The following is a 24,126-nucleotide window of genomic DNA, read 5'->3' as shown; positions in this document are numbered from 1 at the left end:
GACAGCCACCGTTGTGTAGCGGTATCAGCAACAGTAGTTTTGACTCTGATGAACTACTATGTTTTCTAAGCGAAATAGAATGATTCTTGCGCCTGGAACGTCTCTTGATATTTTGCTGTGAATTACTGAATTTTGTATTGTGGAATCAGCAGTACACCAGGCTACAATTTTTTAAATATATTTCTGATTATTTTACTTTTCATTGTTGCTGATATGGGAGGGAGAAAAAAATAAAATGTAGAAAAAAACATTCAATACAAGGGTTTGAACTCATGTCTCTGGGATAAGAAACCCACATCCTAACTAGTTGAACCACAGCATAGTTGGTTGCACACTCCTCGGAATAATTATACTTGTTGAAACACCAAGAGGTATGGGGTAGATTGCTTGGCGCCAGGACCTACGGCGCCAAGCTTGGCGTTAAGATCCACGACGCCAAGGCTTGGCACCATCGCCCCCACCACTTCGGTATCCACATCAGCAGCTGCGCATGGATCTTGACGTCAGGATGGCTGGCGCCAAGACGTATAAGCTTGGCGCCAAGCTAAAGGTACATATTTTGAAATGGTTCCATCAGAAGTATATTTATGAAAATCTTTCATAAAAAGAGAAAAAAACAAAAAGGACGGTGCTCCGCGCCTGGCCTAATCGGTCATTCCACTTGGTGAAAACTGTTCTGCGTACACCTCGTCCCTCGTCAATCGCTGCTACCTACGCACCCAAAGACGTCAGCACCGTTTGCTTGCAGGCTACCGAGCAGAGTGCACTCCTACTAAATACGAGCATATATATTTGCAATTTGCAAACACCAGAACAGTCAATGAGAGAATTTGGAGCTCCCGATGTCTGCAGCGGGGATTGCTGTTGATGCAAATGGGTCCTTTCCGAGACGCTGATCATGGTAGTCAGCAGAGCCACACAGGCGGCCGCCGATGAATTTGGGGCCGTGGACTGCCCGCGGGTGATCGATGTGCAGCGGGACAGAACATTCCAGGGACTCTTCAGGAATGCCTTCTCCCTACTCTGTGTTCATTTGTGTCCAATTCTTTCATTCCCCTTCTAGAAAACAATGTACAGCAATTCTTTTGGCAATGGAATTTGCTTTCTTGACTTTCCCCTTTATTATCAATGGTGTTTAGACTAAAATCAGCCATTCAGAATGATTGTTTAATGGTTATTATGGATTGGGATTTGGATGCTTCGAAGTACCTGCAGCAGCCAGGCTGCCGGGGAGATCGCTCCCATCAAGTGACGTCTGGCGCGACGCATGACGGCGGTGAGGTTGGGCGGAAGCCATTTGAGGACGATGATGTCAGCGTGGCCACCACCGTCAGCGACGATGTCATTGAGGATTGCGACGACGTGCAAGGATTAGTATGGGACGAGAAGCACACCCGCCTTATAATTGACTACCTAACGGCTCGGCTTGGCCGACGAGTGCGGCTTCAACTCGGTGGGGTGGGGTCAGACACCGTGCGTGGCTCAGCTCGATTTGGTGGTTCGGCATATGCTGTCCACGTATAGATTTCCATTTGGCACTAACACTACGGGCCGGCCCGAGCACGACACGAAGAAGCACGGCCCGAAAACGGCCCGGCCCGTGAGCCATCGTGCCAGTGCCAGGCCCGGCACGGCGTTAGTGCCGTGTCTGGGCCGCCAATTCGGTCCGTAGTGCCGGCATGGGCACGGCACGCTTAATGGGCCGACCCGCATAAGGCACGGCCAAACGGCTATCAGCCGTCGGATCCGCCGCCCCCCTCCATCCGACCGTTGGATCCGACCGTTGGCGGGGGCGCGTATATAAGGGAGGCCGACGGCGCGCGCACCCCCCATCGGTAACCCTAGCTCATTTGCGCCGCTCCTCTCTCTCTCTTCGCTCGCTCTCCTCTCTCTCTCCGGCTCTCTGCCTCCCTCCCCGGATCCCCTCCCTTCTGCCCTTCTCCTCCCCCTCCGGTGGCCTCCGGCCTCCGCCGGCACTTGCACACGGCACGGCCATGTATACTCCTATCACCTATGGCTATTCTTGATCTCGCATTCTCGCTTCGCGTCGTCCTTCTCGTCATCTCCGTGTCGGCCTCGCCAGGTCTCGGCCCCGCGTCGATCTCGCCGGATCCGCATTAGAACTCGCCGGATCCGTAGTCGGTCTCGCTGGATCTGTGCTTCGTCAACGTCGCCGGCGACTCCGGTGCTCCGGCTATCAAGGTAGGAAACCCTAACCCTAACCCTAACCCTTGCTCAATCGACCCCTTATCCCTAACCGGCTAATCCTAACTCTTGTTTTTGTGTAGCCGTTGAGGAACCGGGGCGCGGGCGTGTGACGATGGCCGGATCCGACGACGACGAGACGGTTCAGGGTGGGTCAAACCAAGAGAGACGACTTTGCGGGTTGGCCGGAGATGATGACGAGGATGACATGCGCGAGGATGCCGCCGAGCTCTTCGGCCGTGTGGCTCAACCTCCCATCATCCTCGAGCCATGCGATGACCAAGCAGTGGACGGGGACGGGGAAGAGAACAACGGTAAGCGCTCACGCCCCTCTACCTCGGCCGTGTGGCTTGATTTCAAGAAGATATTCAAAATGGTGAACGGTAAGAAGGTAAGGTATGGAGCTAAATGCATCCATTGCACTAAAGCTCCCAATAAAATATTATTTTGTTATCTCTATGACTGTGTGACTGGGTTGTGACTTGTGACTTTGTTACAAATTTGTGAATACAACAAGAATCTTATTATTTTTGGATTGTGCTTGTAATTCTCCACTACTTGTGAATCTTATTATTTTTGGATTGTGCTTGTAATTCTGTGAAAAAAGAGTGGTATTGTGGTAGGCACACTTAGTGCCAGGGCCGGCACGGGCACTTCAGTGCCGCCGTGCCCTGTGGCACGGCACAGCACGCTAACTGCCTGTTAGTGCCGTGCCTGTGCCGACAGTTAGGCACGGCGGCACTACACGGCACGGCACGGTTAAGTACTCGTGCCATATAGTGCCGTGCCAGATAGTGCCCGTGCCAGTGCCGTGCCGGGCGGCCCGGCTGGCCAACTATATGTCCACGTCAGCTAGCTGAATGGTAAAACCATGCACACGTAGGCTAATTCGGGTTAGAATCCAGTTTAGGGGTAAATTGAGCCGGTATTAACAGGAGGAGGGAGTAAATTAAACTAAAATTTTGATTAGGGGTGGGAGGAACAAAGTGAATAGGTGGGAGAAGTAAAATGATTTTCTTTTTGTCGATAGTGATTTTACTTGAATTCCCTTAAACATTTCCGAATCTAATATGCGCCGGCCCCTGCTGTGCTTTTTCATCAAAACTGGACATCACCACTTCATCAGGTTCTGTCGCCCTAGCAAATCGGATCGGTGTCCGATCCACTGTTCCTTGGTTTTGTCGCCGGGTTTTCTCTTCATGCTTCTAAAGGCGCCGTGGAGGCCTCCTGATTGATCCGTGAAAGATCACGAAATAATCCAGCTTCTTCACGAGCTGGTTAAACACTTGGTGCTCTCTTTCTATCTCCCCATGAACTATCCCGAATCCTCTCACTTTTTCGTAGGTCCCGGCGTTCTTGATGAGGCGGCACAACTCCACCCAGCACGAGTACAAAATCCAAACACCTCCACGAAAGCAACAGGAGCAGCAGGAAATGGACAAGGGAAATCCCAGCCGGGCACTGCGCCGCCTTCTGCAGCAGCCGGCAAAGGCTACGCGATTTTCACACACGCATCAGCTGCCGGACGAGCAGCCACTGCCGGCGGCCCGCGGTGATCTCTGGACCACAATTAATCGAATCGCCCGCCGGGCACAGTACAACAACGTGTGGTCGACGGGCGAGCACGCCGACGGGCACCGGCCGGCCGCGGCGGCGCCGGCGCGCGCGTCAGCTTGTGTGGAGAAGGCGCGTGCGCTTCCAGAGTCCACCCGGTGCCCGGTTCGGTGGGTTGGTGACTTGGTGTCTGTATCTTTTGGGGGAGAAGCTGTTTGACACGCAAGGTTGGACAGTCCTACGGGGCATCTGAGTTGGCCACGCCACCTTGGTGCCCGTGGTTTCGAGAGAGGAGACGACTGATGTCGGGCAGCCATTATCAACCAAGCATGCAGTTCCTTACGTAACCCAGCGGATGAGGCTTCGACAACGACCGCACTTCCGATCGCTTTGCTTTTCTTTAGATTCATAATTTTATTATGCATTTAAAGAGGTGTTTAGATACTAAACGCTAAACTTTAGCAGTGTCACATTGGATGTTCGAATGCTAATTTGGAGGACTAAACATGAGCTAATTATAAAACTAATTGCAGAACCCTGTATTAATTTGCGAGACGAATCCTAATTAATCCATCATTAGTAAATAGTTACTGTAGCACCACATTGTCAAATCATGGACTAATTAAGCTTAATAGATTCGTCTCGCAAATTAGACTCCATCTATGCAATTAGTTTTATAATTAGTCTATGTTTAATACTTCTAATTAGCATCAAACATCCGATATGATAGGTGCTAAACTTTAGCAACGAGTATCCAAACGGGACCTAAATATACTCCATGTCTACCCCATATCTAGATGCACAAATAACTCGATTTATAGCTGGGGGTATATTTGAAGTGAAAAAAATACTACGAGACCAATTAATTTGAAAAAAATTCCTCCGTTTATTTTAAAAAATAAATCCTCCTATTTTTCTAAGATGGAGAAAAAAAAATCCTCCCACGGGCGCCCCCCACCTCGCGCACCAGAATCTTCCCACGGGCCCACGGCCGGCCGGGACAAGTGGCTCGCAATCCCTCCCCAGATTCCACTCCCCCACCACATCCACAAATAATCCTCCTCCGCTTCCGCCATCGATGATCGATCGACCTAAAAAACCTCGCAAACGATCTTCCCTCGGTCTCAGGCGAGCGAGCTCGCGCTGCTCACGTCCACAGGGAGGCAGCAGCAGTAGGCCCCGCCCCGCCGGGATCCACAGCAGCCGCGGCGTGGTGGAGCCAGGATCACCAGCCACCGCGGATAAAAGCGCGCGCGCGGCCGCGAGAGCGAGCGTCAGCGTGTGTGGTGTGTCGGGTAGCGAGCCGAGGAGCGCGCGCGGCGATGGCGGCGGCCGTGGCGACCGTGGCCTCCCCATCCCCCGCCTCCAGGCGGCTGCTCCCCTCCTCCTCCGCCGCAGCCTCCTCCCTCCTCCGGCTCCCGCGGCCGGCCATGCGGCTCCGGCGTGTGCTGCGGGTCGTCGCGGCGGCCGCGGCCGCGGGGGACGAGGCGGACGTGCTCCCGGGGCCCGGGGGCGAGGCGGTGCCGGGGAGGCTCGAGGAGCCGCGGGACGAGCCGCTAGGGGGGAGCCAGCTCGACATCGGCGGGCTCGCCTTCCAGGGCGACGTGGGCGGGGGCTTCGCCGGCGGCGGCGGCGGGGCGGGCTCAGGGGCCTCCGGCGGCGGGGACGGGAACAAGGCGCTGGATCGGGCCATCAACACGGCCATCGTGCTCGGGGCCAGCACCTACGCGCTCACCAAGCTCCTCACCGTCGACCAGGACTACTGGCATGTACGATTCTCTCCATTTTGATTCCCTCCTTCTTCTAGCTTTATTTAATTCTCGATTAGATTCGGAATTAGTGTTATCAAGCCTTGTTCTGGGGGTCGTATTGATTGGATTCTGTGCAGGGGTGGACGATCTTTGAGATCCTTCGGTACATGCCGGAGCACAACTGGTCGGCATACGAGGAGGCACTCAAGGCAAACCCGGTTCTGGCCAAGATGATGATCAGTGGGGTAGTCTACTCCCTCGGTGATTGGATCGCGCAGGTGCGTGCTCTAATCCGTTTCCTAGGCCGCTCTACTCATATGTACAACCCTGTTGCTGCAATAGTTTGATAGGAGTAACTAACTCACTCTGTTGTTGTTTATATTGCTTCTCACAGTGCTATGAAGGCAAACCGATCTTTGATTTCGACCGTGCTAGGATGTTTCGGTCCGGCCTTGTTGGGTTCACTCTTCATGGGTCACTTTCGCATTACTACTATCATGTCTGTGAGGTAGTCATTGCCGCGTTACCTGGTCAAGCTATCTTGTGTTTGTGCAGCTGATTTAGTAATAGTTGTCCATGCTATGCCTATTTTGACCGGACCAAAAGTTAAAGTTCTCGATTTGATGAAGTGACTAAGCAAAATGATTGGAATCATCCCGTCAACTGATTTGTAAAGAATGATGCTGGTTTTTTGGGGGTTGACATGTGTTGATTATCAAGTGATAGAATCAAATAAATATGGACAAAAAGTGTTTAAGACTGATTGGCACAGAGCCTTGAATTGGCACATAGTAGCTAAAAGAGGGAAGTAGCATTGAATATGCATGCACTGCATCCTTGTATTTTTTTTAAAAAAAACAGGAGAGCTAATATGCAGGCAGTAAATAATTTTCTTATGTTGACAGGCACTGTTCCCATTCAAGGATTGGTGGGTTGTCCCTGCAAAGGTTGCATTCGATCAAACGATCTGGTCTGCAATTTGGAACAGCATCTACTTTGTGGTCTTGGGTTTCCTTCGGTTGGAATCACCTACCACTATCTACAGCGAGCTCAAGTCCACGTTCTGGCCCATGCTTACCGTAAGCAGCTGTCTTCCGTGAATATATGTATCATGTTTGTTCAGTATGCAGAAGTAATTGGTGCCAAAATGAGTAGTGCTTCTTGTTTTCACTCTTTTCATGAGCAAACCCATAGGCCTGCTGTTATGCATGTTGGCTCTGTTATTCTTTAGTTGAAAGTGTTTATGTGAATTCTTTGCTTGAGAAATATGCCATATCCTTGCGATGATTGTCCTCTGATCCATAGGTTGTGATTTGCATATAGCATATGTGCTTCTGGCTGTGGGTAAAAAAGGATGATTTTTATAAACTGTTCATTTGGCGGAATAACTCATAGATTGAGCCAACTTTAATTAAATGAAGGCTAACAATAGCAAACTCATGTAGCTTATTCAATGCTTGTACAACCCCCACTTCATTATTATGGAGGATTTCATTCAACTGAATACGTAGCAGACCATAAGCTACCTGCTTCTTCACCATCTTCTTGGAAACATTTATACACCATTATGTACTACTTTATCTGAGTTTCTCCTCTTATGACAACTGATAACATTTGGTTTCAATTGTTGTTGCAGGCTGGGTGGAAATTGTGGCCTTTTGCACACTTGGTTACATATGGTGTGATTCCTGTTGAGCAAAGGCTACTTTGGGTCGACTGTGTTGAGCTAATCTGGGTCACGATACTGTCAACGTTAGTTTTACCATCTTTTCTTCTTCTAATTTTAGCTACAGCAGCTAAACTTACCAAATCCAAATCTAACTCTCTCTCTCTTTTTTCCCTAGTTACTCAAATGAGAAGTCGGAGGCAAGGAATTCTGATGGTACCTCCACGCCAGATGCTTTAAAGGTAAAGTACATCTAGTTGAAGTCCAATGAATCGTGTCAACATTGTCATCGATGTATTATCGTCTTAACACTGAAAGTTCTTCCCTCATTTTCAGGACAACTCTAGATAGCAGCCAGAGACACCACGGAAGCAGCTTTGCCGTTCCACTTCGGGGTTGATGTAAATTGTACAATTAGCTGCAGCAGCCCTGCAGGTGTAACCTTTTTCGTTTTCTATAATGATATACATGAAACACAAACTGTGCAGCATGTGCCGTAGAAAATCAGAAAGTAATTTTTGGGGGATGCAATTTTTGGCGGTGGCATGATGGCGATGACACCATCCCTTTTGTAAAGCAATTATTGATCGATTTAAGAGATAAGGTTTGGGCTTTAACTAAGGATAATGCAAAATTGAGAGCTTCAGTTTCAGACACAAGGGCATAGGTCGACCAAATTCTTGTTCAGAGAGCACAGTTGGAGCAGATTCTTCTTCACACACAAGGGCATAGGTCGACCAAATTCTTGTTCAGAGAGCACAGTTGGAGCAGATTCTTCTTCACAGAGGAGAAGGATGACCAAGTCGTTGCACTTCGGGATAAAGTCAAGAAATTTGAGAAAGAAAGAGTGGTGCTACTGTCAACAATGTTTGCCTGTGTATGTGTTGTTATTCGCATGATGATTAAGTAGTAGGTTCGGTGGCAAATGTAGGTAGGTTCAGTGTGTGTTATCCAAAACGTTGTTTGCAATGTAAATGTTCAGTCAAGGGATAGCTGCCAGATTGTTTGCAACAAATGTAGGATGTTTGCAATGCAAAGGTGCGGAAAAGGATAGCCGCTAGGTTTAGAGGGGCAGCGTGACGGGGAAAACGAGCTGCTGTTCCTTTTTATCTAACCTAAGCTGACGTGGATGGACTGCCGACCGGCGTGGGCACCAGCGGGGATAAAAAACCGGTCCGGAGTAGGCTCAGGGGGGTCTTGTACCTGGTTTGCGTAGTTCGGGGATCTCAGTTAGACGGGTTCGTAGTTTGTGGTTGAATTCTAGACTCATGGAAGAGATCCAGAAGGTTGATGCTGGATTGATGTATGCACAAGTAAAGAGGAAGCCATGGAACAAAGACCAACCTGTTAAAACTTTAAGCTGGTCCCCACGTTGACCATACTGGGTTTCTACGAAGGATGAAGGAAACGAGGATGGTAGACAACTGGGGAGGTACAATGCTTGTTTTGCTTTCACTTGAACCAAGTTTTCCTTTCATCAAAGAGCAGAACGTTTCTGTACAACTGAACTAGCATAAAAGTAGAAATAAACTCTAGTACAGGCACCTGTACAGTTAAATTTATGTACATACCAAACCATGAAAACCAACGTAGAACTATGAAATTTAGATGCAGCAAATCAACATTTGCCAGCGTCCTCGTGGTATTGACCGTGTTTTCTCCCTCAGTTTTGTCCACAGATCATAGTCGCCAGCTTTCTTTTAATTTATTAAAGAACCCTGTTTTGTACAGAAACTCACTATTGTAGCGTTATGCCAAAATCTTTGCACGGTGGTGATGCAAACTTTCAGGCTTGATGTAATTAAGAAGAATCTTCTTCTACCTTGGCTTACCATTTTATTTTTCAGCTCTTTAATTGTCTTCTTTTCTGCCTCTTTCTTTTTTATATGTAAGTTTACGAAAGTCTTTTCTTTGTTGATGGTTGCACAGACAGTCTGATTTTGCTGAACATGCTGTGGATATTTGCCCATATAATTCCCTAAAAAAATTACGGATTTTCCAATTTGGAAAATTACATATTCGTTTCCTTAATATGAACAGAAATATACAATGACTTCAAGAAGTTCCTACCACGAACTTGGTACTGCGCGGATTACTTGGAACAACTAGGAAAGTAGGATAAGCAAGAATAAAACAAATTCTTCGGAATAGCAGCATACAAAATTAATAAGAAATGCAAAAATGAAGAAAATGGCATCTAATCTCCACTTTTTCTATACCATAAAGAAAAGAACCAGAAATTTTAACCCTTTTTCTAAAAATAAACGCGCTGGTTATCACGCAACAATCGAGATGCTGAAAGCAGAAGTGCGAAGAGAAAAAGTCGTGGGTACGAAAGCCAACTTGTATAAAAAAACCAGCTCCTCTACAGTACTTCGCGTATCAGAGGCCCAATGTTAGATAATGTACTGCAGAGGAGTCTCAGGCTTTCAAGAACAGGCAGATATATGCTGGTTACAATGTATATTTGCAGGAGGGGATGGGCATTACGAGGGTAAACAATCTGAGACATACCGAGCTTTCACTTGAACAAAAAAAATGTATGTACAGTTGAAGGGTGTCTGTAGAAGAAGCAAAAGTAGAGAACCTGTAGAGTAGGCATCTGTACACCCATCTCATCTGAGACATATATGCCCTTACTTTACTGATATGACACTTTCGAAACCATGAAGCCTATACAAAAGTCTACCGTGCAGCTACGAGATTAGTGTTGGGGCACACTATTTGCAAATTACTTCGCGCCATCAGCAGCTTTCATATCTTGGAGCACGGCTTTGGCTGCTAACTTTTTGGCGTCAAGCTTGCTTAGGCCCGTCCGAGCGGCCTTGAATGCAGTCCCTTTGGTTTGCACTTCTGCGACTACCGATGTTACTCGGTCCTCACGAATTACCTTGTATGTAATACTGTAAGCTTCGCGACCACATAACTCCTGCAGCTCTTTCACAGGGTCGACATCCAGTGTGTCGGGGGTAGCAAGAGGCTCCAGTAGCCGTTTCATGCTTCTCCAAACAACCTCCTTGTCGCACTTGCTGTCGATATAAATTGCACCAGCAATAGATTCTATTACATCACCAAGAACCTGCATAATTGCAAATAAGCAAAAGGTTATTAGGGTGCAAATAAGCTACGAAACCAAAAAGGTTCCCGGAGTACTCAAAATGTACATACATTGTCCCAAAAATTGATGGAAAATCATACCAGCGTGCTACTATGTTAGGGTGCTTTCATTTATCACATGTACCAACACCCAATTCGGGCATAGGGACCGGCCGAGCAGGCTCAGTCGCAGCATGAACAGCTAGCAGCTGTGCGTGGTAGTTAAGGGAGTTTGTATGAGATAAGTTTCTGCTTGTTAGCACCTTATCTACTGGCTACAGACAGATCCAGTTATTGTTGTTAGGAAACCCTATAAAGAATATACTTTTTAGGGCGTCTCAAATGGTTCCAAGTCAGTTAGCTATAAGAAGCTTATGTCAGCATTTTCCTTATGTGGAAGGAAAAGTTTGTGATACTAGCCACCTAGAAGGAACACAGTCAAGAAGATGAACCTTGGGTAAACCGATGCCAGCTTCCCAACCATGTGATGGACCTGAAAATGACTGCTTGAAATTTTCAAGGTAGTCAGCCATCCTTTTGTGCAGTGCTGATGATGAATGAAGAATGTGCTTATGCAATCCTGCTTTAACTGCTGCATGAGCGTAGCAATTGTTGTTCACAGAAGCAGATCTCAGATCTGTCAACAGTTCTGGAGTGCATTCAGGGTACTGCCTGTAGAAATAATCAGTGAAGATATGATCTAATACGGCATCTCCAAGAAACTCAAGCCGCTGCACAGGTGCATGGAGCTGTAAGTAGATTACTCGATAAAATCGTTAAAAACATTTTTTGCTGCTTGGTATAAACTTTGATTCAGTAAAAGAGATGCATCAGATGATCGAACACATGGAAACGAATATCCTTTTTTCTATTGCAATAATATAGGAAACAATAATACATTGTCTTTGAGCTATTATCTTCTAAGATGTGTAAGACACAAATTGCACCACGTGACCTAAATGTAACAAACAAAAAAAAGTGTATACTAATGTACATAAAGTGCTAGGGTCATTATTTACAAAAACAGTGACATTATAGCAATTCAGAACAGTGTACACCTATCACCATGTGTTGAAATGAAAAATCGACCTTTTTAGATCACATATTACATTTTTGTACAGCAGAGCGGAAGAATTTTACCAGTCTATAACCCATTATTATACACAGTTCATAAAGAGATCAACGTAAATATCAACTCAAATATTTTCTAGGGGTCCACACTACTGTATTTTATTACCTAGTGTTTTGAACTTGTTTTCACTTCTGTGTTTTGAACCTAAGTAATAGCATTAAATGCATTGCTTGATCCACCAAACACACCTGTCAGTTAAATCTACATTTGCTGCGTCTGAGTGGCTGTTGTGACCTGTAAAAATGTACCCCCAGAATATGTAAAGCATACAGTTTACGTTTATTACAGTGTTTGCCCCCATCCATTATTATGAGGTTATTGTAATCTTTCTAGCCTAAAATACACTGGTCTTCCGAAACCTACTGGACAATACTTTCTGTATTGTACCTGCAAGACCAAACAGAGGATAGCATCCTAATTCCTACCTTTAACCAAGTTCATTTAGAGTACGGGGGCTCTTTACACAGTTGCTTACTTTTCAGAAGGGCTAGACTCTAGGCTCCACTTTGTTGCTAGCTATTCATTTAGTGGTGGATTAAATAGCTAAATAAGTAAATAGTATCTCTCTGTCCAATTACTATTTATGTATCTAGAAAAGCCAAAACGATAGTAATTTGGGACGGAGGCAGTAGTTACAACCATGATGATGCAGTAAGATTATTTATGAACAACTCACGCTATGAATAACTCTTTGATTTGTGTTAGCTAATGCCACTCTAAAAAGGTCTAACTGTTTTTTTTTTTTGCGAACCACAAAAGGTCTAACTGGTTGTGAAGTGTCTTATTGTGCGAAGCAAAACACTAGGGGCCCCGTTTGGTGGAGCTTTGGCTGGCTCCAGCACTGGCTCTGCCACAGTTGCACTACTGTGGCGTCAGAGGAGCCGGAGCCAGTGAAGACAAAAAAACTCTGGCTTCACCAGCTCCCCTTCTCACCCAGTTCATTTTCCACCTTGGTTAGTATTTTGGCCCCTGCTACAGTAGTCAACAGTACAACTACAGTACCTGCACCAGACGGAGCTGGAGCCAGTGGAAGCACAGCCAAACGGGGCCTACATTTTGACTAAGAGAAAGCAAAAATAAATATTCTGGGTTTAAGAAATTTTTCGAAAAACGACAGTAACTTAGCGCAAGCAGAGAACTGCTGAGAGGCTTCCAGATCAACCTGATAGCATGCAGTAGTACCAGCAATCTGGTATGAACCATGTGTCATTGCTTCCACCAACAACGAAGGATCATTGAAATCATAACCAAGCATCACCTCCAAACTTCTCAGGTTAATGAATTCTTCAGATTTGATTGTAATTTTCCTTTCAACTGGCATTTTGTGAAATTCTATATCCATTCCTAAAGATATTAGGAAAAGATATGCTGCCTGCTCACCACCAGCACTAAGATAAGCCCCAATTAGGGCTTCAACCGAATCTGCGATTCTCTTACTTTTTATAGACATTTTCCTCACACTGTACATATTGGGGCTTAGGAGGATGAGTTTGCTGTCACTACATGCATCATGGTCAATCCCAGGAATAATCCATGTTTTTGGGTTGAAAGCTTCACCTCGAATGTATCCCTGCAAAAATGCAGGAAGTGAAACAATGTAATAAAACAACAGAAAAGGTACAGACAAATGTGCAACAAGAAAAGAAAAATAATTGATAGCATCAAGTTTAAAAGAGAACATTGTGGCACACTGCATTAGGGACTGGTTGGTAAAGAGTTATCTAATCAGCTAGTTAATATTAAGATCTATATTAGTTGGCTAGTATTAAACTGACCGTGCAGATTTTTCTGTGTTTGCCAGGCTGCTGGTATGCATGTTGTTGTGAACTTGTGGTGACATTCCACACTAAGTTTATCTACGGAATAAAGTTCTTCAAAAAACTGCCATTGTTTCGCACCCTTGGTTCCAGTTCAAAAGTTCCAAAAACTGCCATTGTTTCGCATCCTAGGTTCCAGTTCAAGATTTTGAATGCTTGTTGACAGGTGTATCTAGGTTCAAATCCCAGAACTAGCTACTAGCTAATCATTTGGCATTTTGTTCTCTACAATCATTTCTTTTAACAAATCTCATCTGTGAGCTTTTGGAACGTTTGGTTTGTGATGTATATATATTATGTCACCGTACTACCATAGGGGCCTGGGCCTAACCAGTGCAAACATGATGCAAAGAAATTGGGCAGGGAAATAAACAGATAAAATCTCGAAATCCATCTAATTGCTTATTTTAATGTGCAATGTCCATATTTTTCGTTAATGCCTCTAACTGCATCTTTTGGACACAAAGCATGTCCTCACGGTCACTTTTCATCCCTTATTCAGAATTTATAATCACCGCTAAGTGTTTATTATTGTTGACATATCCTCTTATTGATCTGGGACCAATGATTATTACGATCTAATACTTAGAAAAAACTAGATGAAAAGCAACCAAACAAAAGCAGTTTGAGTACCACAAGATTGTTACTGCAAGCTAGCTGGCACAAAGCTGCATTCGAGATCAAATTTTTCTTCATCTCGGTTAGCAAGCCCTCATGCTGATGTCTGTATTTATTAAAAAGATGTTGGGTTGTGATATACTTGAGGAAAGAATCCCCAAGTGTTTCTAATGATTCCTGTGAAAATTCCTCTTGGCATTTCTTTGTTGTTAGTGCTTCCAAAATCTGCAAGTCATTAAAAGAGTGGTAAATATAAAGATAATACTTGAACAGACAAAGTGCAGGAGAATCATGCTGGTGAAAACAAATGATGAGCTGCTCTGATACTCCGATAATTACATAAAATAAACAAAGGCGATATGAAACAATTCGCATATCTTGCATTTTGAGCAGCTTTACAAATCAACATATTACAAGTTTCTATTTGCTAATTCAGCAGCAGCCGGACCAATAAGCACTTACCCAAGAAAAATATTAAGGACATGAAATATAATGACAAGAACTAATAGTACACATTTGTCAGATTTGAGCAATCAACATCTGAAGAGCAAGTGACATTAACCTTTATAGGCTTTATTTCCACAATCCACTAGACTACTTAAGTTTATGGGGGACTAAGAGTTCTGATCCCGTATGTAAAGTGCAACAAGCAGACTTTGCGTCTGGATAACTAAAATACTACTGTACGTGAACACAAAATTGCAACAGAAAGAGAACCTTTAGTGCTGGTATGTCAAACTGGCCCATTCTTTGACTCAATTGGATTTTCAACTTCACAGAAAGAAGCATACACTGGATACGGTACATTATAGAAGGAATAAATAGGAAGCTGCGCAAAGTATCGGATGAAACCGGTGACATGACAACTACACAGAGCTCGGGGGGCAGTTCAACAGCATTCGTACTGGTACTTTCTGAAATAAACAAATAAGGATAATCAAGTCAGATGCAAACAAGTCACAACAATTAAAGTATAAAAAAGTCAAAGTTCAAACTACAAATATAGTTTGAACTTTGTACTTCAACTTTAGTTGATGATGAATTCGGACACCTAGTCTGCCCATTAAGAAATTGACAATACAAAACCACAGAAATTAAGAAGCATGTAGTTTTGCAATTGACCAAAGAAAAACCTAACAGAGTGAGAACATAGATGAGATAAAAAAATGCTTTTCAGCCCTCATGCAACCCTTTTCTTTTCTACCATCCAAACATTGTCATTCAGTCCATGTTGCTTGACAGTCAACATGCCACCAGAAAACTATTTATAGTCATGGACTGACAACATGTCCCACAAGTTCATTATGCTAAGTATTGCAATTCTGAGGCCCATATGTACGAGAAAAAAGTTTGTGGAAGGCATGGGTGCAGTTACGTCTTTCCATCTCCCAGGAGTTGAGCACAAGCTATTGATTCAGCTCAAAGTGTAAACACCAAGACGATGTGTAGTAACAGGCAGAAACTAAGAGCTCCCATCAGAAAGGAACCTTTTTCGTTTTTATAATTGCACTTGTGGAGGAAGTTCCGCACTTTCAAAAGCATACTGGCAGCCAAGAGAGGTTGATCTTCACATGTTAAATCAAGGCCATGCCTGGAGAATGTAAAGCAAGAAACAATATATAGAGAGAAAGATCTTCATGTTACCAAAACATATCATACATAAAGAAAACCATGGGAAAGACAAACAAATACCTAGTTTTAAAATGGGTTTTGTAGCTAACGACACTCCCATCACTTCTATGCAGAAGAGAATTCGCATTCAGGTCAAGAAAACCAGAAACAGCATAAAGCATGCCATTATGTGGGGTACAGACAATAGCATGTTGAAGCATGCACTGGCACAAAGGACCATCTTTTGTCTGCACTAAATTAGTATCTTTACAAGAATGGCAGTGCCTCATATCCTTGTTAGTAACTTCAAGCATTGGTGAGGCTGAGAATTTGATGCTGCACCAATCAATTTTTCCAGAAACTAGAGGCAGAACTAGATACACAACTCCAGGAGATGCTTGCATTTCAAGTGAGTTCTTAATAGAATCCCTGACCTCCAACTGATTGTTACTAATAAGTAAGGAAAGAATGGCTGTCTGAAATCTTCTAGCAACAATTACCTGAGCAGAAAGAAGCAGTGTATTCATCATGGTGGGCTCAAAATAAATGCATCAATGAGACACAAAGAAAGGACGGTATGGAAATTATGGAATGATATATTAAGTCAGTAAGTCAAAATTTACCTGTTCCTGATTTAGATGAATTATGCCAATATATCTCATGGTAACACTTACATGATCTTGCACACCCCACATTTTGAATGAGTTAGAGATGAAGTCAGATCCCATATCGCATTTTACAGCTAAAACTATCTCAGCTGGAGAATTAGCTGTTTTGGAACACCATTCCAGTGAGATCTCATAGCAATGATATAAGCCAAGTCGAGAAAAAGATAGCCAACTATCCACTAGCTGTTCTGGAAAGTAGTCAGGCTGCTCTTTTTGGTATTTGTCCACAACTACATAAATAAGTTAAGGAATCTTAGTACAATATACCAATTCAAAGTTATTTACTTATTTATGTATCCCAAACTGATATCCCAATTGGATAAATACAGATTCAATGAGTAAGCGTATGGTTTTGACTTATTAGCCTAGACATTTCAACTACACTGAAAATGTGTAAACAATAAGGATAAACTTGATAAAACAAAATCAGAAAACTGGCGAAGAACTTTGTTTCATCTTCGACATGGGCAACATAGCAAATATTTATCTATTCCATCCACCTTATAGTTTACCATGAGTCAACACTATCATTTAGTATGAATCGTGTCATATAAAATTCATTTTCATTGCGAAAGGGCCTACCATGAGTCAACACTATCATTTAGTACGAATCGTGTCATATAAAATTCATTCTCATTGCGAAAGGGCCTTTAGGCTTTAGCCTAGTGGTTAGAGCACCTAAGTAGCATCCAGCAGACCTGGGTTCGACTCCCCGTGGGAGCGAATTAAACGGGTCTGGAATAAAAAAAATTATACAAAAAAATAGGTTGGGCTTCCCCTACTGACTTCGGTAAAAAAATCATTCTCATTTTGTTTGTGCCTAAATAGAGCATTGTATTTATACACTTATCCTACCAATCCACATGAAATCATCTAAAGTTTTCACTAAGTCATGCATCCTAATTAGGAGACATCCTCCAAATTTGCCAGTATCAGATTGACCTTAGTTAAATAGTAGTCCTGAGACCGTACTCAATGACTCTTGATTGAATGGGTAGAATTTTATTAGACTGTATGTGCTATTTAATAAGTCATTTTCAATAGAAAATTCACATTTCTAAGGCATTATTTGAAAAATGACCTCTAGAAACCTTTGATGTGTTGATACTAGAAGAAAACATCACCTGAAAAACTGCAGCAAAGCAGTGGTAGTCCTAGGTTAGTAGGTTCTAATATATAGGATGAGCTCTCTGCCCTAGCGACAGCCTCCTGCCCACACCTCACCCTCCTCTCAGCCAGTAGACTGCAGGTCACCAGCCACAATCTCTACCGCTCTCCCTACCACTCGCCACGGTACGCCCTCCATCTGATTGCAACCTCAAATGTTGCCCCTAAAATCTGTACGCTGAGTTTAGTAGTATTGGATAGCACAACTATAAATAAGATAAGTAACTGCAAGTTTATCACAACTCATAGTAAATATCCAACTTATGGAGGCAGTCGAAATACAAATTAAATAAAAAATAACTTGAATAAAACAATCTGGATTCATTTTTTATTAGCACAGAAATAGTAAGCATACCAATGTCAGGTCCATCCTCATATGGAACACTCAATTCTGGAAGGAGAGAATCTGAGAGAGCACCAATCGCATGTAATTCCCGACAGGCCTTTAGACAAACAACCCGCTTGAGAACAGAACCTTCTCCTTCTGCATAAATTGTTTGTATAGGACTGCTCTTTGGAAGATGCAGGGTACATGTACCCAATGCCTTGTCAATATTGAATCTTGGTACAGGTTTAAAATACCTGCCATATGGAAGTACAATCTGTTAGTATTTACGCCAGAGAATGTTTCATGATATGAACCAAAAGAAAACCTTATCTAAGATAGAAAACAGACTCATCCGATGGGAGCTTTGAGCAGAAAAAGTAAATCAATTGAACACTAGAGTTTAGAGTCACAACTGCTCCAGTAGATTGAACACAGTATGATTCTTCCTGGCACATGGTGTTTGGAAGAGGTTGACAAGAAATAGATGCCAATCTCAGAGATTCTTCACGCATAATTTGCCCACCTGCGAGAAACTTCTGTGTCTTAGAAAGAGCTACTGCATCTCCCCTGATACAGAAACACAGAAAACCCTCAATAATCATGTAAAGGAATATGAAAAAGGTTTGTGTTTAAGTGCAAAGTTGACAGCAAAAAGGTAACGCAGGTTAAAAGGTCCTGCAAAACTGAAAAATAGATCAACTGAACCCACAACTCAAATTCATCTAACAATTACAGAAGGCATAAAGATAGCTCCACCAGAAACTATAAATCATTCTAGAATGACTAAAAGCCAGGTCTTTTCAAACCCATCCTTCATCGTATTTCTGGTGTCACCAGCCCGAATCGGAGTCCCACTGGCATGCCAGACAAGTGAACACCAGAATTTAATGGCACTAATGAAGGAATTGGGATGCTTGATCCACGATATAAAATTCAAACAAGAAATGTAGTGTCTAAATCAACAAATCACTGCAACCACAAATTCTCTATCCCACACTGCCAAACATTCAATTCGATTAGTGAAAAGGGAATTCAGTTTATAATATCTACTTTGGACCAAATAAATCAAATTCCTTGAAGCTGAAAGGGTAAATAAAAAATTCCTCAGGAAACAAAAATAGACTCAGAAATGAAAAACATGCCTTCTAACAAGTAAAATATAGTCAGAATTTTGCATCCTGGCTCGACCACGTGACTGTATAAAGCTGCATACAGTTGCTGATGGATCAAAGCGGATTATCAAGTTACAAGTTGGCACATCCAGGCCCTCCTCCAAAATTTGTGTGGCAACAATTAGATGCACCTACATTAACATCATTTTCTCATCAGAGGACAATTATTAACAGAATGCCATCACTCATCAGAACAGCATGACAGCATTAATGGCAAACCTTTCCTCTCCGAAACGAGTCAACAATCTCTGTATGTTCTTTCCTACTCTGATGTTGCAAACCACAATTCTTTCCTGCCATATATCTAATAATCCAGCCAGACATTTGATGAATAGTGGACAGAAATGACTCCAATACAATGCTTGTAACAACTCTCTCAACAAAAACAATGCATCTCAAATCTTGCTTATGTCTGCAACAGAGAGGAGAGACTAATCATCCATGGTACTTAATGAGAGAGAATAATTACAACTGTCTGTACCATTTCATTAGCAATTAGTGTCATGGGCATATGCAGAGCAGAAGTGTGAGGACCAGGATGGCATCAAGATAGGTGGGTGCATGAGAGGAACTATTAAGGCAGCCATATGGGTCCATAGCAGATCAATAGGATAAGGTTGCATACGTTTTTGAATATACACAATAATCTGATCAGTTAGACTAGGATTAGACTAGGTTAGGTGTCACATTGGGTTAGATTGGTTTAGGTGCATGACTAAGGTGTAGTTCACCCTACATACACTTCGGGTTTAGATATCACTTATGTGCTCCTGTTGTAGCCAAATCACTTCAAAGGCAATGGGAATATACTATTACATACTTATCGCCAAGTATTTTATCACCTGTACTCCAGAAGAGATTTAATAAGAAAATGAACTTTGGGTGTCAATAACCCATCTTGCAAATCAGCTGCAAAGTCCTCACCAATATGTCCTGGTAAATATTTAAGGATGTAAAAACCACATCAAGATCATATACAATACATTTCAAAAATTGATATTCCCTCCATGCAACCATGTAAGGGGTGCATGTTTTTGGAAGATTGAAACTTTGTATAGGACCAACACTTAGTCAACTATAAGTATGTTTAGTGTATAAAAATTATTAACTAAATTAACATTTCAAAGTGCTTTCAACCTCGATTTGTAGCCATAAACAATATGTTATGTTAGAAGCCAACAGTGGCGGACGAAGGATTTCAGAATTGGGTGTACATAGATAACCGAACAATTGCCGCATATAAAAAAAAGTTCCATGAAGCAAATTGTAAGTACGTATATTTCCTTAATCCATACACATCTAATAACTCTCAAAGAGCTAAAGGAAATTAGAATTAATTAAATGAGGAGATTTTTGAAAACTAGAGATTGCGTATTCATCCGCAACATGTAAGAAAAAAATCCCTCTCAATAAATGTAGCTAATCAGTTTCAAGTCTTGATCTCTCATGCTACTTGTTAGCTTCCTCACAAAATTCATTGCCAAAAATGACATTTAAACACTTGGGAGGACAAAACGAATTGGAATTTCGGGCTAGGGGTCAAGGGTTCTTTCACAGCCACACTAGGAAGACCAATGGTGCGACAATAGCTCTATGTCCTCTGTGGCTTGGTGCTCGTGCATGCGCGCTCCTCGGGATAGCACCAAATAGTCCAGTCCAACACGGAGGTTGAGGGCGCGAGGCCATACTAAAAATGAGGCTAGAACACTTTGAAGCAAGCTATATATTTCCCTTTTGTGCTCAAATATACTCAATCTGACCCAAATATGAAAATACAAATGTATATGTATAATACTTGCAGCTTTTTTAGTCAAAATTATTGGAACAAGGAGGGTGAGGCCATACTAAAAATGAGGCTAGAACACTTTGAAGCAGACTATATCTTTCCTTTTGAGCTCAAATATACATAATCTGACCCAAATAAGAAAATACATATGTATATGTATACTACTTGTAGCTTTTTGAGTCAAAATTATTGGGTGTACATCTGTACACCCATGTCCATTAGCTGGGTCCACCCCTGGAAGCCAATAGTCAGTGTAATTTTAAAGACCGTGCAAAAGTAAATTACAGCCTATATATATTTGGACGGAGGGAGTGCCATAAATAATTCTACAACTTTCTGCTAAGGCCAAATGTGTCTCTAATAATGTAAATTATCAAAACGGCTAGCTGTTCTATATTCATAAGCAAATTTATTATCTGGTCAACCCTTGAATGTAACATTTTATTATTCAATGGATAGAAAAATTGATAAATCATGGCATATGCATCACAAATAGCACATCAGTAGGTAAAGATACACAACTTCGTACCAGCAGTATAATAATTTATAAACAAACTTTTGAGTTAGTAGCCTTTGGCAGAACAGTGTCACACATAGAAATTCGTATTAAATCAAAACTTTAAGGAAAAGGTACATTGAATAAATGGAAAGGAAAGAAAGATGCATTACGTTGTATGCCCCTCTTCGTCATCTTTGATATAATTTCTGAGAGATCACTGTATGCATCTTCCATATAGTTTCTAACAAATTCCTCGACCTTCTCATCCAGTTTTTCACCCCAAAAGGATAAGCAGCTTTCCTTACGTGATTGTAAAACCTCAGCAGCCTGAGAGACAGTTTAAAGGCATTTCAGGACTGCATAAAAAATGAGAAAATGCACATCACCATATAGCATCATACCTTTGCTGCCAGCCATACTCCAAGATTGTATATGCAATACAAGAAAGTTGCGCTCAATTGTTTTATCCTTTTCTCCGCATTTTCCAAAGATGAATCATGCAGTTTTCCCTTCAGGAATTCTAAATGCTGAGATAATGTAACCAATGTTATTCATTTGCACATCACTCACAGTGGCATACCAGTCGTGAACCAATTATATAAGGTATAATCATGCATACCATTTAGACCCAGGAACCAGAATAAACTAATGTAGGTTACAGAGTCTTGCAGCACCCTTTAAAATTTTAAGGTTGGACAAAATATGTGTTGAGAGAAATCAAACCAGAGAAGTTTGCTATGAATGGTATCTTATATCCTGCTTTCCCCCTCCTAATTTGTGGATCATCAGAATTTTATCATTCTTAATTTAAATTGCAAATGGAAAAAAAATATGTGGATACTGTTACTGGTACATCATATAATTCCAATTCTGGAGTATTAAATAATAAATCAAAATGATATACTTTAATAAGATAAAACATAAATCACATAATCCACTGAAAAAGATCTTACATACATACTGGGTGATGCAGGGTAACAAAGTCAATGTTCATCCCAAGAGTATAAAATAGTACCTTCCTTTCAAGTCTGTTCAAGCAACCGATAGCATGGCAATATAACTCAGATGATATGATGGAATCATCATATTGGACTACCTTTGTAGTGGCAAATGGAATGTACTGCGATAGTGCTGATTCACTTTCAACAGTGTACACCTTCAAAGGGAAATGCATCAAGTCTTTTGTCACATTTTACTACATTAGGGTAAAGGATAATGATTATACGAAATACAGCTGTGTGCATGTTTTCTTATATAGTCTGACCTTTGCATTCATGAGATTCTCAAGCTCAGATATTTTCACCGAGTAGTCGGAACGCTGCAAAGCTAAGGAGAAAATTTCACAACAGAGTTTATTAATGAGAGAGAATGCACATATAAATAAACAATAATATTGCCTCCTTACTTTTTGAATTAATGAGCGAGGCAGTCATCCCAAATATCCTTGGTATAGGATCTGATGGCCTAGAATTCAATTGGGGGTGATAAAACTCCTACAAGAAAGGTTGCATTAAAAGATTTAACTAAATTGTTGGATGCATGGTAAAAAAAGAAATCCAAAATCCAAGACACTATGGTTCCACTCTAATACACAGATAAACATTAGACCTCCCGAATCGATACAAGTGGCAAAAGGAGCCTTAAAGCTTGTAACTGAATTATGATTTCAAAAGCAGATTGATAAATGTGCATCTACCAGCAAAACAAAAGCGGGTGGGTGGCAGACCAAAAATAGCAAAGAGAGCTTCCAGCTTTCGAGTGACCTTAAGAATGTTGGCGTAGGGGGAATTCCCGTGGGCATGGTGGCACTCGTCGAAGATGAGGAGCGCGATGTCCCGCAGCCTGAAGAAGCAGTGGCGGAGGTTATCGAGGAGTATCTGAGGCGTCATGACGAGCACCTCGGCCCCGTCGACGGCGCGGCGCCAGGTGTCGGCGTTCCAGTAGTCGACCCCCATCTCGCCGTAAAATTGTTCGACGCGGAGGTCCGTGTGGTGCTCGATCACCCGCGCCTGCTGGCCCACGAGCACGACGGTGGGGACGAGGAAGACGGCGAAGCAGGGCGGCGGGGCGGAGCGGATGCGGTGCGCGTAGGCGCGGAGGAGCAGCACCGCGATGAGCGTCTTCCCGGCGCCCGTTTCGAGGAACGCCACCGTGTTCCCGGCCACCGCGCGCTCCAGCGCCTCCAGCTGGTACCTGCGTCAGCAGCACGGGGGAACAGCAACGCATTAGGACGGGAGCCAACTCGCTCGCCGGCGCACGAGAAGGAGAAGAAGAGGGCCCGCTGGCACCCTCACCCTCTCGCCAGCGTCTCTGGGTCGCAGGGCGGCGGCGGATCCTCCTCCTGCGCGGGTGCGGCGGCGGCGGCGTCGGCCATGGCGGCGAGGTTTTGGGAGGGGACTGGGCGGCCTTGGGGAGGCGGCGGGGCCTTGAGGTGGCTTCGTGGAGGCGCTTGCGCTGCTGCTTCCTCGGGCCCCGGGCGCACGCTTGCAATTGCAACCTCCGCCCTCGAGTCACGAGCGCATGAGTGCGGGCTGGCTGGTGGGAACGGATTGGTGAGGCGAAGGTGGCGTTGCTTGCTACCCGTGCGCTTTTTGACTCGGCGAGCCAACAGGATGGGAGGGGAAGCGACCCGGGCGGCCGTTACGCGTCCGTTCCGATCCACGACCGGGGAATCCGATGGAGCCGGGTAGCTCGATCGCTTTCGCGGGTGGGCCGGCGGAGGCAGACGGACTGGCGTGGCCGGTGCGCTTTCCGAGATTCGCCGTCCTTGCGGGCGCGCTGAGGAATTGCTAATACCATGACCGGTGAAAAGTTTCTCCTCTACCCTTTGAAATTTCCCCTTCCACATATACCACTCTACCTCCGGCAAAGCTGCGGGGGTTTAGGGAATATTAGGGATAACTATATCCGATGGATCTAAAAGGAGCTTCGGGTCGACAGGGTAGCGGGCACCCGGCCAGTGATGAGGCGTAGCACGTCGATAGCGGCGGTTGACAATCAATTTAGTACCGACGATGGTGACGAGCTGACTTAGGAGCGATCGAGACGGTGATCGA

General features: G+C 43.6%; 2 protein-coding genes across 6 annotated transcripts; one reads left to right on the top strand and one right to left on the bottom strand.

Moving 5' to 3' along the window:
* The first annotated feature begins 5,066 nt into the window (after positions 1–5,066).
* Positions 5,067–8,191, top strand: LOC117838533 (uncharacterized). Its single transcript, XM_034718594.2, has 7 exons — positions 5,067–5,528; positions 5,648–5,788; positions 5,905–6,018; positions 6,416–6,589; positions 7,147–7,262; positions 7,355–7,418; positions 7,513–8,191. Exons 1-7 carry the CDS (start codon positions 5,082–5,084, stop codon positions 7,525–7,527), a joined length of 1,071 nt encoding a protein of 356 aa, XP_034574485.2. The 5' UTR covers positions 5,067–5,081; the 3' UTR covers positions 7,528–8,191.
* Positions 8,192–9,671: 1,480 nt separating this feature from the next.
* LOC117838532 (endoribonuclease Dicer homolog 2a) lies at positions 9,672–23,627 on the bottom strand. Of its 5 annotated transcripts, none has more exons than XM_034718588.2 (20): positions 23,365–23,626; positions 22,834–23,263; positions 22,476–22,563; positions 22,335–22,396; positions 22,086–22,226; positions 21,472–21,597; positions 21,241–21,397; positions 19,628–19,718; positions 19,005–19,197; positions 18,756–18,916; positions 17,962–18,180; positions 17,641–17,867; positions 16,074–16,348; positions 15,532–15,950; positions 15,327–15,430; positions 14,557–14,753; positions 13,855–14,064; positions 12,567–12,974; positions 10,725–11,003; positions 9,672–10,255 (listed from the first exon to the last, which is right to left on the bottom strand). In XM_034718588.2, the coding sequence occupies exons 1-20, from the start codon at positions 23,442–23,444 to the stop codon at positions 9,908–9,910; spliced, it is 4,215 nt and encodes a 1,404-aa protein (XP_034574479.1). In that variant the 5' UTR covers positions 23,445–23,626; the 3' UTR covers positions 9,672–9,907. The 5 variants fall into 5 exon arrangements, with proteins under 5 accessions (XP_034574479.1, XP_034574480.1, XP_034574484.1 ...); XM_034718590.2 differs by lacking the exon at positions 9,672–10,255 and adding an exon at positions 12,407–12,464 and having other exon boundaries at positions 10,762–10,944; positions 23,365–23,627; XM_034718589.2 differs by lacking the exon at positions 10,725–11,003 and having other exon boundaries at positions 23,365–23,627.
* Positions 23,628–24,126: the final 499 nt, after the last annotated feature.

Source organism: Setaria viridis, chromosome 9 (assembly GCF_005286985.2).
Source record: "Setaria viridis chromosome 9, Setaria_viridis_v4.0, whole genome shotgun sequence".
NCBI classification, from domain to species: domain Eukaryota; kingdom Viridiplantae; phylum Streptophyta; class Magnoliopsida; order Poales; family Poaceae; genus Setaria; species Setaria viridis.
The sequence above is the reverse complement of the archived record's forward strand: the minus strand, read 5'-3'. Positions and strand labels throughout refer to the sequence as shown.

Coding starts and splice junctions, on each gene's coding strand:
- LOC117838532 (XM_034718588.2), bottom strand. CDS start 23,444: ATGGCCGACGCCGCCGCCGCCGCACCCGCGCAGGAGGAGGATCCGCCG. Junction 22,227..22,334: donor AGAATCTCATGAATGCAAAG/GTCAGACTATAT, acceptor TTCCCTTTGAAG/GTGTACACTGTTGAAAGTGA. Junction 16,349..17,640: donor TGAGGATGGACCTGACATTG/GTATGCTTACTA, acceptor TTATTTATGTAG/TTGTGGACAAATACCAAAAA.
- LOC117838533 (XM_034718594.2), top strand. CDS start 5,082: ATGGCGGCGGCCGTGGCGACCGTGGCCTCCCCATCCCCCGCCTCCAGG. Junction 5,529..5,647: donor TCGACCAGGACTACTGGCAT/GTACGATTCTCT, acceptor GATTCTGTGCAG/GGGTGGACGATCTTTGAGAT. Junction 6,019..6,415: donor ACTACTATCATGTCTGTGAG/GTAGTCATTGCC, acceptor TTATGTTGACAG/GCACTGTTCCCATTCAAGGA.